Genomic DNA, 16,823 nt, shown 5'->3' on the forward strand with positions numbered 1-16,823 from the left:
TTCAAGACCAGCCTTGGCAACATGGTGAAACCCTGTCTCTACTAAAAATACAAAAATTAGCCAGGTGTGGTGGCACATGCTTGTAATCCCAGCTACTCAGGAGGCTAAGGCAGGAGAATCACTTGAACCCAGGAGGCAGAGGTTGCAGTGAGCTGAGATCGCACCATTGTACTCCAGCTTGGGCGACAGAGCGAGACTCCGTCTCAAAAAAAAAAAAAATTTGACAGGTGTGGTGGTGGGCACCTGTTATCCCAGCTACTTGGGAGGCTGAGGCACAAGAATCGCTTGAACCGGGAGGCAGAGGTTGCAGTGAGCCAAGATCATGCCACTGCACTCCAGCCTGGTGACAGAGCAAGACTCCGTCTCGGGAAAAAACAAAACAAAACAAAACAAAAACAGAAACCAAAAAATCAGCCGGGTGTGGTGGCACATGCCTCTAGTCACATCTATTTGGGAGGCTCAGTCAGGAGAGTCTCTTGAACCCAGGAAGCGGAGGTTGCAGTGAGCTGCGATAGCACCACTGCACTCCAGCCTGGTGAGAGAGGCTCTGTCTCAAACAAAAACAAAAACAAAAACAAAAACAAAACCAGGTGTGGTGGCTAACACCTATAATCCTAGCATTTTGGGAGGCTGAGGCAAGAGGGATGCTTGAGCCCAGGAGTTTTAGACCAGCCTGTGCAACATAGTGAGAACCCTGTCCCTACCAAAAAAAAAAAAAAATTAGCTGAGTTAGTGGCTTGTGCCTGTGATCCCTACTCAGGAGGCTTGAGTTAGGAGGATTGCTTAAGTCTGAGAGGTTGAGGCTGCAGTGAGCTGTGACCACACGATTGCACTCAGTAACAGAGCAAGACCCTGTCTCAAAAAAGTTAAAAGTACAATAAGATAGATATCCTCACCTCCAATGATACCCACTCTTAAAAGTGTCTTAACTTACTTCCAAAAGGGAATAGATACATAGATATATAATATTTTTAGCTTGTAAAAGGAATCATAGTATACCCTTTTGTTACTTAACCTTGTTTTTTTTGGTAACTTAATAATATTCATAATATATTTTGAAACCCTTTCCTTCTCAGCACACCTGTCTAACTCATTCTTTTTAATCGTAAATTGCATTTCATCATTTGCAGTAATAAAATAGATGTAACCAATCTCCCTTGACTGACATATTGATGATTACTAGTTTATTTTTCTATCAAAAATGTTTCAATGACCATATGTAAACATATACTCTACCCACTATATTTTATAAGTGAAAAGAGATGAATATGCTTCTTAAGCCTGGAAGGGGATGTATTCCTATTGAAAAGGGAAAATAAATCTTGGAGCCCCCAAATCACTAAGCTAAAGGGAAAAGTCAAGCTGGGAACTGCTTAGGGAAAACCTGCCTCCCATTCTATTCAAAGTTATCCCTCTGCTCACTGAGATAAATGCATATCTGATTGCCTCCTTTGGAGAGGCTAATCAGAAACTCAGAAGAATGCAACCATTTGTCTCTCACCTACCTGTGACCTGGAAGCCCCCTCCCTGCTTGAGTTGTCCCGCCTTTCCAGACAGAACCAATGTATATCTTACATATATTGATTGATGTCTCATGTCTCCCTAAAATGTATAAAACCAAGCCGTTCCCCGACCACCTTGGGCACACGTTGTCAGGAACTACTGAGGCTGTGTCACCTGTGTATGTCCTCAACCTTGGCAAAATAAACTTTCTAAATTAACCTGTGTCAGATTTTTGGGGTTCACACTATCAAGGAACAGGTACCCCAAGGAATGGTGATGATGGTGGTGTTACACTCTAGGTGAATTGTACATGTACACAGAGATTCCGTGTAATGTAGCTTGATTTTAGTGATCTACATTCTTCTCTGTCTCTCTCCCTGGATGAATATCTGATTAATAATAACCTCTCAAAATATCTGGGAGTATACTAGCCTAGGTATTTTGTTGCTTCAGTGGAGACAACAAAATTATCATATTTTGAGATAATTAAGACAACTCAAATTATCCATAGTGTTGTCATTTCAACCTGTAATTAATATGAGATTATTAACAAAATTACTTTCTTGGTGTATATGTTAAATCTTTTAAACTTCAGCATATCTCAATTAAGACTAGTTGCACTTCGACCAGGCACGGTGGCTCACGCCTGCAATCCCAGCACTTTGGGAAGCCAAGGCTGGTGGATCACGAGGTCAGGAGTTCAAGACGAGCCTGGCCAAGATGGTGAAACTCCGTCTCTACTAAAAATACAAAAATTAGTCGGGCGTGGTGGTGGGCACCTGTAACCCCAGCTACTCAGGAGGCTGAGGCAGAGAATCGCTTGAACCCAGGAGGCGGAGGTTGTAGTGAGCCGAGATCATGCCACTGCACTCCAGCCTAGGCAACAGAGTGAGACTCCGTTTAAAAAAAAAAAAAAACAACAACAAAGAAACTAGCTACATTTCAAGTCATTTCCCTCCTTAATACCCTCTAATGGTAGGTCGGCAATTTTGTGTAAAAAAAAAAAATCCAATTTCCTTATCATATTTATTCAACATATTTTTGATGCTCACTATGTGCCAGGCACTCTGGGATATTCCCAGTGACAAGGAACATCCTGCATTTGAGGAGTTTTCACTCTAATGAGAATATAAATTCCTCAGGGGCCTGGTATACCAGGCCTTTCCCTTTACATGAACTTGAGCCCACCTTTCTCCCACCTTGTGGTTTCCCAGATAACAATTATAAGCGTTTATTGAGTGTTTCTTGCATGTAGATGCTATACTTGATGCTCTCATTTAATATTTATTGCAATTCCCTTGAGGAGGGTACCACTATTATCCCCAAAACATCTTTTTAAAAGGAGGCTTTTGGCTGGGCATGGTGGCTCACACCTGTAATCCCAGCGCTTTGGGAGGCCAAAGCAGGTGGATCACTTATTAGGCATTGGAGACCTGCCTGGCCATAATGGTGAAACCCCATTTATATTAAAAATACAGATTAGCTGGGCGTGGTGGTGCATGCCCGTAATCCCAGCTACTTGGGAGGCTGAGGCACGAGAATCGCTTGAACCTGGGTGGCAAAAGTTGCAGTGAGTCGATACTACACCACTGCACTCCAGCCTGGGTGACACAGCAAGACTTCGTCTCAAAGGAAAAAAAAAAAAAAAAAATGGCAAGATGAGGTAACTTGCCTAAAGACACAAGTAGCACAAGGAGAATTGGCCAGGGTAGTCTGCCCCCAGAGAAGGCAGGCTTTACCACTGAGCAACCCTGATTCAGATCAATGTTGCTGATCTTGCTGTTGCTGTTACCTCTATCTGTAATAACCTTCTTCCCCTCCCCCATTTATCTGATGATGTTATACCATAAAAGGAAAACAAATTTTTTTTTCTTTTTTTGAGACAGAGTCTCACTCCCTCTCCCATGCTGGAGTGCAGTGGCGTGATCTCAGCCCACTGCAACCTCTGCCTCCTGGGTTCAAGCGGTTCTCCTGTCTCAGCCTCCCAAATAGCTGGGACTATAGGCGCCTGGCTAATTTTTGCATTTTTAGTAGAGATGGGGTTTCACCACGTTGGGCAGGCTGGTCTTGAACTCCTGAACTCAAGTGATCTGCCCGCCTCAGCTTTCCAAAGCACTGGATGACAGGCATGAGCTACCGCACCTGGCCGGAAAAACAATTTTTTCTTTCTACTCTGACACACTAAGCAATCTCTGGTGGACACCAACTGGGTATCCTATAATTAACTTCAATTCTGATGCTACCTACCTGGAGATAGTGTCAGATCCCATTTGTTGAGGGCTCAGGCCCACAAGATTACCCCCACTTCAGATCCCAATCACAAGTAGTAGGTTGTTACCTATACTTCTGACTGACCAGCCACAAACCAGAGTTCTCATCAATAATTTGTTGAGATGCCTCACGTAACTCAGAGAAACGTATTTACTGTTTTACTAAAAAGAATATTACAAAAGATAGAGATGTACAGCCAGGTAAGTTGATGGAAAAGGCAAGTTACGGGAGCTCCCCTGCCCTCTCCAGCCACCTCCACATGCTCAGTAACCAGAAAGTTCATCAAATCTTGTTATTCAAGAGTTTTTATAGCATTTAATCCCAGCCTCCCCCTTCCTTCCCAAAGGTTGTAGGTGGGGCTGAACATTCCAGGCCTCTAATCCTCTAATCAATTGGTCTTTCTGGCGACTGACCCCATTTCTGGTGACTGGACTATCTAGTGGTCCCACCGTAGGTAACCATATTAGTTAGCATAGACTCAGAAGTTATGAAAGTGTCTTGTTTTGAGTAACAAAAGACACTGCTATCACTCAGGAAATTCTAAAGGTTTTAAAAGTGCTATAATAGGAACCTAGGACAAAACCAAATATGTTTTATATTATACCACATAAACCATCATGAATCAGTTTAAATCTACTACATTTCTCTGTAGCTTTTCCAAACATCTTCATATTCACCTTTGTCCCACAGAGGGCAGTCTTATCCCCTCCCACTCTCAGTGGAACTCATTCGATTTCTTTCATTGAGGTTCCTAGGACTCAGAACTACATGCATTGCATTGTTGATAGTTGTTTATATATTGGTGTTTTGCACTCTGAACTCCATGAGATCAGGGACAAGGTCTGTTTTTGTTTTTATTTCTTCATCTTTTGAATATTTATCTGTATGCCTAGCCTATAGAAATAAAGAACAATGAAGTCATTTTCCTTGTGTCTTTGCCCCATTGAGGCTGCTCTGGTGCTCTTGAAAACACTGTTCCAATGATTTTACTTTTCCTTACAGGATCAGATGATAGAAAACATTTAAATTTTATCTATGACCAAGAAGAGGCAATGAAGATACATATAATTGCCAAAGAACCCTCTGCTAAAAGTTAAGAATGGTTTCATGTGGCCAGGTGCAGTTGCTCACGCCTGTAAGGCTAGCACTTTGGGAGGCCGAGGCGGACAGATCACCTGATGTTGTCGGAAGTTTGAGACCAGCCTGACCAACATGGAGAAACCCTGTCTCTACTAAAAATACAAAATTAGCCAGGTGTGGTGGTGCATGCCTGTAATCCTAACTACTTGGGAAGTTGAGGCAGGAGAATTGCTTGAATTGGGAGGCAGAGGTTGCAGTGAGCCGAGATCGAGCCATTGCACTCCAGCCTAGACAAGAGTGAAACTCCGCCTCGAAAAAGAAAAGAATGGTTTCATGCTTTTCAAAATGCCAAAGAAGCTGCTCTCTGTCTTTATAAACTATACCTTGGCCTATAGAGAATTGTTCTTGGGAAGATTGTTCACTCCTCAGGATGGAGATGTTGCCAAGGGGTCTGTAGGATTACCTACTGCTCCAGATACTCAGGAAGTATGCTGAATTTAGGATACAGCTAAAACTCATTAACTTTAGGTACTACCACTTCATTGCTACTGATGAATTTAGGTTTACATTTGCCTTTGTTTAGCAAATGTTTCCCTGTGCCACATTTCATATTATTTTATTATTTTAATTTTATTTTATTTTATTTTATTTTATTTTATTTTATTTTATTTTATTTTATTTTATTTTATTTTATTTTATTTTTTTGAGATGGAGTCTGGACCTGTCGCCCAGGCTGGGGTGCAATAGTGTAATCTCGGCTCACTGCAACCTTGGCTTCCCGGGTTCAAACAATTCTCCTGTCTCAGACTCCTGAGTAGCTGGGATTACAGGCGCCTGCCACCATGCCCAGCTAATTTTTGTATTTTTAGTAGAGATGAGGTTTCACCGTGTTGGCCAGGCTGGTCTCAAACTACCGACCTCAGGTGATCCGCCCACCTTGGCCTCCCAAAGTGTTGAGATTACAGGTGTGAGCCACTGCACCTGGCCCCAGATGAATATTTAAAATATGCGAGAATACAATTTACCTTTCAGCATCTTGGAACACTTTATAGCCATCTCTAGTTGCACAAAAGCAATTTTAACACATTATCTTCTTGAATGAACTTTGGCTGAGGTTGAATTAAGTGGGCAACTGAGTGATAGATTTTATAATTCAGATCTTTTCTACATTCCTCTTCTAGCAGTTGGGATGAAATGAGGAGTGGAAAAAGTGCATGGCAACAAAGACGTCACTAAAAAAATATTTGTGGATTAAATAAACCAATAGTTTTTTCTTCTTGCAAGATAGATGAACAGAAATTCATTGTTTAGCAAGGTCTGCCAAGCATGTATTTTTAAGACCTTCTTGAAGTTGACTATTTAACACTTTCAACTCTGGCACTATGGTTCTTGACTCCTACTTTGTTCTTGTTACTATGGCCACATCCTCAGCTGTCACCTAAGATGCTCTTAGGTTTTAAGAAGAACAGATGTATTGCCACACCTATACATTTACTCATTTAACACATGTGCTGAGAGTTTACAGGGGCCAAACACTCAGGTAGACACAGGGATATCCGAGAAAAAAACCAAAAAACAAAAACCAAGTTTGCAGTACACATGAAGCTTACATGAAGTTCACATTTATGCATGTATGTGTGTGTGTGTAGACAATAAGCATAATAAGTCATAAAATATATAGAATATTATAGCCAGACGTGGTGGCTCACACCTGTAATCTCAGCACTTTGGGAGGCTGAGGCAGGTGGATCACCTGAGGTCAGGAGTTCTAGACCAGCCTGGCCAACATGGTGAAACCCCATCTCTACTAAAAACACAAAAAATTAGCTGGGCGCGGTGGCAGGTACCTGTAATCCCAGCTACTTGTGAGGCTGAGGCAGGAGAATCGCTTGCACCTGGGAGGCGGAGGTTGCAGTGAGCTGAGATGGTGCCACTGCACTCCAGCCTGGGCAACAGAGTGAGACTCCGTCTCAAAAATAAATAAATAAGAATGGTGCCATAGTAAGAGTAGTTCTACTCATCAGAACTTAAAACCAGTTATTTCTGTGAGTTTCAGCTTCCTCATCTGTAAAATGGAGCTATAACATATTTTGTAGTATTTTTGTTTGTTTGTTTGTTTTTGCTGCTCCAGTCAACGAAAGAGACACTTTATTGAGGCTCCAGGGAGGCTGCCCTTCGAGGAAGGAAGAGCCTTGACCTTCTTCTTGGGGTGCAGGTTGTTGGTGTGGTCACACTTCTTGCAGCAGTTGACAGCACAGGGGTGCAGGCAAGCATAGCACTTGCGGCAGATCATCTTGTCAAAGTTGCGTTTCTGGAAGAGCTGGCCGAGGGAAGGCTCGATAATGCCACCTCGCAGGCGCAGCATCAGGTGCAGGGTGGACTGTTTCCAGATGTCGTAGTCTGAGAGAGTTCCTGCCATCCCCCAGCTGTTTGCCGGCAAGTATCAGATGCTGCTGGTCAGGTGGGATACCCTCCTTGTCTTGAATTTTGGCTTTGACATCCTCATTGGTGTCACTGGGCTTGACCTCAAGAGTGATGGTCTTGCCCGTAAGGGTCTTCACAAAGATCTGCATCTCTGCGTCTGCAGCTCGGCCGCCTCACTGAAGAAAAAGAGGACGGCAGATATTTTGCAGTATTGTGAGGATTAGAGATGAAATATGTTTGCCAAATGTCACAGTCTCTAATTGTAGGCCTCTTTACATAGTAGCTATTAATAGAGGCACATCTGCTCTTGTACAAGTAAGTGAACAATGTGTGCTGGACTAGAAGTAACTCTGGGAAATTTAGGACAAAAGGGGACTAGGGCCCAAACAAGGAATGAGTCATCCAGCATACCTAGCTACCTATTGCTGACAAAAAGCTTAATTAATACCCTGTTGGAGATGAATAGGATGTGAGCTCCAGATCCGCTGATGTATTTACATATCCTTCCATTGCACGGCTTCAGTTCTTTCCAACTAAACCTCTCCTTATCTTTTTTTATTTTATTTTTTATTTTTTTGAGACAGGGTCTAGCTCTGTCGCCCCGGCTGGAGTGCAGTGCTGTGATCTCAGCTCACTGCAACCTCCGCCTCCTGGGTTCAAGCGATTCTCCTGCCTCAGCCTCCTGAGTAGCTGGGATTACAGGCGCGTGCCACCACGCCAGGCTAATTTTTGTATTTTTAGTAGAGACGGGGTTTCATCATGTTGGTCAGGCTGGTCTCGAACTCCTGATCTCGGGTGATCCACCCGCCTGGGCCTCCCAAACTGCTGGGATTACAGGCGTAAGCGCCCGGCCAAACCTCTCCCTATCTTTATGAAACATTCAAGAGAAACCTGTTAACAATAATGACAATTATCAGGATGCTATGTGCCAGGCACTTTTATGAACAGAAATCCCCTTAATCCTTCAATGAGCCTGTGTGGCAGGTATTAGAATCATCCCGTTACAGAAGGGATATTTGAGAGACGCCCTACAGGGTGGACTCAAGAATGTGGCAGCTGGCCAAGTGTGGTGGCTCACGCCTGTAATCCCAGCACTTCAGGAGGCCGAGGCGGGTGGATCACCTTAACTCAGGAGCTCCAGACCAGCCTAGCCAACACGATGAAACCCCGTCTCTACTAAAAATACAAAAAGTAGCCGGGGGTGGTGGCGCACATCTGTAGTCCCAGCTACTCAGGAGCCTGAGGCAGGAGAAAAGCTTGAACCCAGGCAGCGGAGGTTGCAGTGAGCCGAGATCATGCCATTGCACTCCAACCGGGGCTGGGCGACAGTGCAAGGCTCCGTCTCAAAAAAAAAAAAAAAAAAAAAAAAGTGGCAGCTGTCGTGGTGCTCAGTGGGCGAGCAAGCACAGGAGGACACCTGGTCAAGTGTACCCCATCTTTCACGGTCCCCGAGTTGGGGTTCGTGCCTACTGGACAGAAAAGAAACTTTCAGGAGTCGTGAAGACCCGTTAGTTGCTTCGGAGGTTATCCTGGGCGTCCTTGAGAGAGGCGGCGTCCTCCTTCCCTGCAGTCTCTAAAGAATGTAGTTAGGAGCCAAGGGAGGTGGGGACCCCCACCCCATTGAGAACGTCAGGGGAGCTTCCGACTTGAAAAACTAGTTAGACGCTCAGCTTCGGTCAATTAAGCTTATACAAAGAGGGGCGGGGCGTCCTGAGGAGGTGGCACGGGGGAGGTGGGCGGAAGTCCGCCAGCCGCCGATTGGCTGGGACAAATATCCTTTCCGCCTCCCTCCCGCCCCATCTCCGGGTGGCCTAGCAGCGCGGCCCGCCGGCGCGCTGAGGAGGCTGGCGGTGCCAGACTGGCAGGGGGCGTGACCCGAGGAGGCGGGGCGGAGGGCGTTTCTTGCCTGGCCCGGGCACCGCGCTCGTCACGGTTTGCGGCTCCGCCCCCGAACCCCTCCTCCTACGCGACTCTCCTCCTTCCCGCTCGGTCCTTCGGTTCGCTCAGTTCTAGCTCCAGGTTCCACGCCGCGGCCTCGCTCTTCTGCGAGAGCCAGCCCAGCGGTCGCAGCGCGCACACGCACACCCCGCGTCTCCCGCGCCCGGCGTCCGGCTCTCCCCACGCGCGCACACCTCGCGCACGGACGCACCCACGTTTCTCCTCGCGCGCCGGGGGCTCGGCGGCGGCGGCAGCAGCGGCAGAAGCAGGCAGACCGCGCGGGGAAGTACCGTAGCGGCCGTCACGGGCTGGCCGGCCGGCCATGGAGGCTGATGGGGCCGGCGAGCAGATGAGACCGCTGCTCACCCGGGTAACGAGCAGGGTGAGGGCGCCGCGGCGGTGGGGCTCCTCTGCGGGGGGAGGGCGCGGGGTGAGGCAGACAAAGGCGGGGGGCGCGGCGGCCGTCGCGGCTCGGCCACCTAGTCCCAGGCCCGTCGCCCCTCCACCTCTCGGCGGCCGGCGCGCCTCGCCGTCCCCTTTGTGTGGCGGCCTGGGGCGCGGGTGCGAGGGGGCCGGCGGGTGCGCCCGGGAGGCCCAAGTCGGGGCGGCCGGAGGCGCGCCGCGGGCATCCTCTGCGCCGCTCATGCGGGACCCCGACATCCCCGCAGAGGCCGCCTGTGACCCCGACCATCCATCCCTTCCCTCAGTGCTCGCCTCCCCGGTTTCTCAGCGCGCTCCCCAGGCGGGGTCCTGGTTCCGGTTGCTTTGGCGCAGGAGTTTCAGATTAGTCCTCGAAAACCTTTCTTTCTTCTCCTAAGGAGGACGGCGGCTCCACCTGTCTCTAGCCCCAGGCAGTGGTGAAGAGCTGGTTGAATCTTTCCCCCTCTTTCCGAGTGTCCCCTCCCGTTCCGCGGTGCGCTTTGTTCGGTGAGTTCTCCGGCCGCGTGGACTGGCCGCGCTCCTTCCCGGCCAAGGCTGTTTCGCTGTTGCCTGCCGGGTCCGCCTTCTCCACTGGCTGGAACCCGGGGAGTATCCTCCTGCCGCAGGCCAAGTAGAAGGAGGAGGGTGTCCTGAGCTGTCTGGTGCTCCTTCTCTAACTCGTCTAGCAAAATCGCGTTTCCTACTGAGACTGGCTTTGGCTTCAGGGTTAGAAGGGAATGGGGATGGACTTAAGGCCGGTGTTCCCATTTGTGATGATGGGTGAATGGCCCATGCTCAAGAAGCGGACTTCCTGCTTTCATTAGAGCACATGCGTCTGTCCCCGCCGTTGTCTCTCCTTTCCAAGTTCGTGACTCAAAGGAGATGGAAGTATTCTAAATTTTCCTACTTCTAATTTTTACTATGCAACCAGCAAAGGCGGGAAGGTTGCAGGGAAAATTGGTCTTTCACAAGTAAGAGAAAAATTACTTCTATGTTTTTATTCAAGAGTTGTCTTTAAAACTGCCTGTCGGCTTTCCCTTTTAACTTTCAGGATTATTGTTAAGGTTATGGAAAGTAGTCATCCACTAGTTCAGTACGTTCATATAAGTTCTCTAACAGAGGAAAACTCAGTCACCAGACAGTGAAGTCATCTAGCAGTGTTTATTGGAAGATCATTCACAGTGATGGTAATAGAATACTGCAAACTCATCCTAAATAATCTGTTGTTATTATTATTATTATTATTATTATTATTATTATGATGTTGGGACAGAGTCTCGCACTGTCGCCCAGGCTGGAGTGCAGTGGTGCCATCTCGGCTCACTGCAACCTCCGCCTCCCGGGTTCAAGCCATTCTTCCGCCTCAGCCTCCGGAGTAGCAGGGATTACAGGCACGCACCGCCACACCCAGCTAATTTTTTGTATTTTTAGTAGATTCGGGGTTTCGCCATGTTGCCCAGACTGGTCTGGAACTCCTGACCTCTGGCAGTCCGCCTGCCTCCTTCGGCCTCCCAAAGTGCTAGGATTACAGGCGTGAGCCACCTCGCTTGGTCTTCTGTAATTCTTTGTGTTGCCTTTGAATAAACTTTTATAGCACTTTCTCTGTGTGTTTCAAGTGTGATGTTGTCTGTTCTTAATTTCAGTTGAGCAGTAAAGTGTATTGAGTTTTCACAGAGCTGGGTAGAAACCATGGTGTGTTCTCAAGTATTGCCTGCCTAGCTAGTAGAGGAAGCATATGATAAGGCCATTGCCCTCCAAATTATTCATTCGTAGTAATAACACTTATTTGGACTAGTATTTATGCTGTTTAGACTGTTATTTACACTATGTTTTTTTTTAAGACGAAGTCTCGCTCTGTGGCCCAGGCTGCAGTGCAGTGGCCAGACCTCAGCTCACTGCAAGCTCCGCCTCCCGGGTTCACGCCATTCTTCTGCCTCAGGCTCCCGAGTAGCTGGGACTACAGGCGCCCGCCACCTCGCCCGGCTAGTTTTTTTTTTGTATTTTTTAGTAGAGACGGGGTTTCACGACGGGGTTTCACCGTGTTAGCCAGGATAGTCTTGATCTCCTGACCTCGTGATCCGCCCGTCTCGGCCTCCCAAAGTGCTGGGATTACAGGCGTGAGCCACCGCGCCCGGCCTATTTATATATTTTTGAGACGGAGTTTTGCTCTGTCGCCCAGGCTGCAGTGCAATGGCCTGATCTTGCCTCACTGCAACCTCCGCCTCCCGGGTTCAAGTGATTCTTCTGCCTCATCCTCCCTAGTAGCTGGGATTACAGGCATGTGCCACCACACCTGGCTAATTTTGTATTTTCAGTAGAGACGGGATTTCATTGTTGGTTAGGCTGGTCTCGAACTCCTGACCTCAGGTGATCCACCAACCTCAGCCTCACAGAGTGCTGGGATTACAGGCGTAAGCCGTGGCACCCGACCCAGCTCTATCCTGATAAAAGTGATATTTGAGTTGGGAGACAGATGACAAAAGAATTATTAAACACTGCTGTTAGTGGCGTGGTAGGGGAGCACTTTAGGAGGGTAAACCTCCTAAGTCTTTGAAAAGATAAGGCTTGGCTACAGTTAACATATAGAAATCAATAATAGAAATCAAATACAGTAAACTAGCATATAGTCTAAGAATAGAATGGGAGAATAGTAAAGCTGTAGGTTGAACTTGACTTGAAAACAGGAAAGAGGAACTAATTGGCGTTGGTAAAATCTTCACTCACCCAGTTTTGGTAAATGAAAGTCACAAAAGTGAGAGATTGTGATATTCATCAGTCATAATTCTAACTTGCAGCAGACTACTCAGCAGCCAAAAAAGTAGAACAAATTAATATTCATAAAATCCCATCTTAGATTTGTAATTATGCAAAAAAATGTGGAATAGATTGGTGGCAGTTTATATTACTCTGAAATTGGAGCCCATCTGTTTCATAGTTTAGCCTCTATGGTTTCTTCTGCTCCTAAAATTCTATAATTTTCACTGATCAGGGTGTTGGGATAGAGAGAGGAAAGTCATTAATCTTGAAAAAATGTAACGTCTTTTGCTTTTGCTATAAAGCCTCATAATTGTAAACCTCACTTGGAATTGATTTGTCAGTCTTTGCTGTTGTAGTTGTCAGTCTTATTTTCCAATATAGGTTAAATCCTATTATAAATAGCATAGTTTAGAAGGTTTCTAAGTTTTAGCAGGTAATATACTTTCTTCTAAGCAGTGCATGATTTAACACAATTCTGATACCACTTACGTTTTGGGACCATGATATTTTTCCATGATTTTGTTATGATTTTATTCATTTTGCACATATTTATTAAATATCCTATAGGTGCTAGGTAATGGGGATATAGTCAAACAAGGTAGACAGAATCTTGCCTTTGCTGAGTTTATTTTGGCATATGGTGTGAACACAGTGATGGTATTTACATTTCTGCTTTCCATTTGTGAGTGCCAGTTAAAACATTTCATGAGTAAGAAATTAAAAAAAAAAAATAGTCATTAGAATAAATGACAGACAACCCAGTATGAATTCAGTACTGATTAGCAAATGGAAGTTTTTTTTGTGGGTCTGTAAGTAGGCATTCTCTTTGAGAAACTGCAGATAGGTATTGATACTAGGTATAGATACAGCACCCTAGGAATAGTATCAGGATTTCAGTTACCCTTTTGCCTTATTCTAAGTATCTTTGGGCCACAATCCATGGAGTTGTAATAAAGGGATAGAACAAATCTGAAACTGCAGGACTAGGCTGGGTGCTGTTGCTCATGCCTGTAACCCTTGTACTTTGGGAGGCTGAAATGGGAGGATCACTTGAGCCTAGGGGGTTCAAGACCAGCCTGGGCAACATAGTGGGACCCTGTCTCTACAAAACATAATTTCCCAGGTGTGTTGGTGCTTGCCTGTAGTCCCAACTACTTGGGAGGCTGAGGCAGGAGGATCACTTGAGCCTGGGAAGTTGAGGCTGCAGTGAGCTGTGATTATGCCATTGCGCTGCAGCCTGGGTGACAGAGTGAAGCCCTGTCTCAATAAAAGATGAAACAAAGCTGTAGGACATTGATGAATTGTTTTGCCTGGTAATTGAGACTGGGAAGTACACAAGTTTTCTTCTAAGAGCTTAGAGAATTTTGTTACATTAGACTGTTGTTGTTTGAATAGGTTAGAATACAGAGCCAAAGTAACCTGGTATTGGAGGAACCTGGTATATTATTTTAGTGGTATGTGGTATGCTAACCAATATATTCTAAAACTTTGCTGGTTATAATTGTCAACATCCTGTAATGGGTTGTTTTCTTCCTCTTTTCCTCCCCCTCCTTCTTACTGTATCTTACCACAAATATGATCTTAAAGTGGATAGGATCTGCAACTGACTAAACTGTGTGGGCCATTTAGGCGCTTACAGATATTTCCATAGGGTTAATGTTAAAGATTAGTTACAGATCAATGTAACTTTTGATTTATACTATAGTTTCTTGATGATTACGATTTCCTCTGTAGCTCTCAGTTTTTATGCATACAGTATTTTTAGTTTTGCAATGAGCATGTACATTCTAGCTTACAGTGAATTTTACCTCTATTTTCATTTAGCAGGCAATGTTGTGTATTTTGTTGCATTTTTGCAGTTTGGGAAAATTTAGGATTATTTGCAATTGTAATGGTGACAAATCATAAGAGGTCTTTGGTTGACATAGTGTTATGGTAGTGTTTGGCAGTGCTGCTCTTGACAATCTTCCCTAAGGCAGAGGGCTAGCTGATTAGAGTAGACTAGGTTGCCTAAATTAGTGACTCTTTCCTTCCATGGACTAGACATTTTCAAATGACTGTTAAAAGAAGAGAGTGACCTAATACTTCTTTTTTTTTGTTGAGGCAGGGTCTCATCCTTAGGGTTGCCCAGGCTGAATTGCAGTGGCACCATCATGGCTTATTGCAGCCCCGACTTCCCGGGCTCACGTGATCCTCCCACCTCAGCCTCTGGAGTAGCTGGGAATACAGGCACACCACCACGTCTGGCTAATTTTTTGTATTTTTGGTAGAGGCAGGGTTTCAACATCTTGCGCAGGCTGATGTCGAACTCCTTGGCTCAAGCGATCCACCCTCCTCCACCCTGCAAAGTGCTGGGATTATAGGCGTGAGCCACTACACCTTGCTGACACATCTTTTCAGTACTTGGTTTAGAAAGTTAATGTGTTTATGATATAGATTTGCATTGTATCTGGAGCTAATATGCCAATACAGACAGGTTCTAATTTGGCGTTTCTCTCTCTTTTTTTTTTTTTTCTGAGACAGGGTCTCTGTCACACAAGCTGGAGTGCAGTGGTGCAATCTTGACTCACGGCAACGTCCGCCTTCCAGGTTCACGAGATTCTTGTGCCTCATCCTCCCCAGCAGCTGGGATTACAGGGATGTGCCACCATGCTCCCATCTCTTTCTCTCTCTCTCTTTTTTTTTTGTATTTTTAGTAGAGACAGGGTTTCACTATGTTGGCCAGGCTGGTCTTGAACTCCTGACCTCAGATGATCCATCTGCCTCGACCTCCCAAAGTGCTAGCATTACAAGTGTGAGCCACTGCGCCTGGCCTAGTTTGTTGGTTTTAAGCAGATTTTCAGATTTCTTCCAAAGAGGATGTTTTAAAACTTAAGCCATTTTAGTGAGTGTACTTAAGCAGTTTTCAGTATCAAGGGGTTAAAGCACAGTCCACTATTAATAGTGAAATAGGGAAGATGCTTTAATGTTGTTGGTTTTTTTTTTTTTTTTGAGGTGGGGTCTCCCTCTTTTGCCCAGGAGTGCAGTGGTGCGATCTTGGCTCACTGCAACCTCCTTCCCCTTGACCCGGGTTCAAGCGATTCTCCTGCCTCAGCCTCCCAAGTAGCTGGAATTACAGGTGCACGCCACCACACCTGGCTAATTTTTGTATTTTTAGTAGAGACAGGGTTTCACCATGTTGGCCAGGCTGGTCTCGAACTCCTGATCTCAGGTGATCCGCCCACCTCAGCCTTCCAAAGTGCTGGGATTACAGGTGTGAGCCACCGTGCCCTGCCTGCTTTAATGTTTTAAATGACCTTTTTTTTTTTCCCCTCACTTTTCAGAGAATTTTATGTGAACTAGTGTCATGTGTTCTAATTCTGTTCACACACATCTTAAGGGCAGTAGAGAAGTTGTCTTCTCCCTCTCTCTGGATTCCATGACTGTATTGCTTCTTTTCAGTCAGATTTCCCAATTTGCAAAAGCTGTCGAATTGTGTATCTTTTCTGATTAGGAACATGAGAAGTGGTTATACTTTTGACAGTAGATTCACACTTGAAAGATGCCTCTTTTGTTTCATTACAGAAAGGAGTGTGGAATGGTTTTTCAAAAGAGCATGAAGGCGGGCTCGTGAGCCAAGATCGCTCCACTGCTCTCCAGCCTGCCGAGACTCCATCTCCAAAAAAAGAAAAAGGCTCTGAGAAATCTTATAATAAATAAAGACATTAAACTTTGATGGGGAGAGATTGCAGCTTAATATTATATGGTATTGCCAAACAGAGATCTTTGATTATTCCAGCCTAATGAGAAACAAGAGAAGGGGACGAGCAGTGGTTTGGTATCAACCATGGGTTCAGATCTTAACTTAGCCTCCAATGGTAGGGCCTGGAAATTTTTAGAAAATCTCTTTCTGCCCATGAGTTCACATCTTTAACACAGAGATAATAATAAGTGATTAAATGAGAGACCTAATACAATGCATTGTTCAGAGCAGGCTTTCTCTAAAAAGTTACCTGTTCACTAACTTGCCACACCACAAAGGACAAAATCATAAATCTTACATTAGGATTTGCATAAATGCAAGAAACATGACATTCCTCCTGCCCAGTGTTAGGATTAGAAGAAGAGTATGGTAGAACCTTCAGGGGAGTTTCATTATTTCTTTTGAGGGGCTAGAATAATGCTGAAGTTATTAATTCAGACTTAGCTGTAGTTGTTTCCTTCTATTTTTAAAAGGTTTTATTAACGTAAGTTTTGTGAATTAAGTTGCTAATGCTATAGAAATTAAGTATCTGAAATTTGCCTCTCTGTCTCCAGATTCCCTGATGGCTGGGGATAGAGTTTTCCTGGGTCATTCATTGCTAAATTCTCAATTAAGTGTAGCCTAGGGTCTAACATATTGAACAAATATATTTGTTCAATGGATGAATGTTAGGATGATGTTATTAGTC

General features: G+C 45.2%; 2 protein-coding genes across 5 annotated transcripts in view; one reads left to right on the top strand and one right to left on the bottom strand.

The window, feature by feature from the left end:
* Window positions 1-6,985: 6,985 nt before the first annotated feature.
* LOC104657521 (ubiquitin-60S ribosomal protein L40-like) lies at window positions 6,986-7,427 on the bottom strand. Its single transcript, XM_030937947.1, has 2 exons — window positions 7,325-7,427; window positions 6,986-7,254 (listed from the first exon to the last, which is right to left on the bottom strand). Exons 1-2 carry the CDS (start codon window positions 7,425-7,427, stop codon window positions 6,986-6,988), a joined length of 372 nt encoding a protein of 123 aa, XP_030793807.1.
* Window positions 7,428-9,248: 1,821 nt separating this feature from the next.
* The window catches only part of SLC4A7 (solute carrier family 4 member 7), a 109,982-nt gene continuing 102,407 nt past the window's right edge, over window positions 9,249-16,823 (top strand). For 3 of the 4 annotated variants that reach the window (XM_030933074.1, XM_010357330.2, XM_030933072.1), the window contains exon 1: window positions 9,258-9,598. In XM_030933074.1, coding sequence (XP_030788934.1) covers window positions 9,539-9,598 — 60 coding nt within the window. In that variant the 5' untranslated portion in view covers window positions 9,258-9,538. Of the gene's footprint in view, window positions 9,599-16,823 lie in introns of all 4 variants that reach the window. The other variant, XM_030933071.1, reaches the window with a different exon arrangement.

Source organism: Rhinopithecus roxellana, chromosome 1 (genome assembly GCF_007565055.1).
Source record: "Rhinopithecus roxellana isolate Shanxi Qingling chromosome 1, ASM756505v1, whole genome shotgun sequence".
NCBI lineage: Eukaryota > Metazoa > Chordata > Mammalia > Primates > Cercopithecidae > Rhinopithecus > Rhinopithecus roxellana.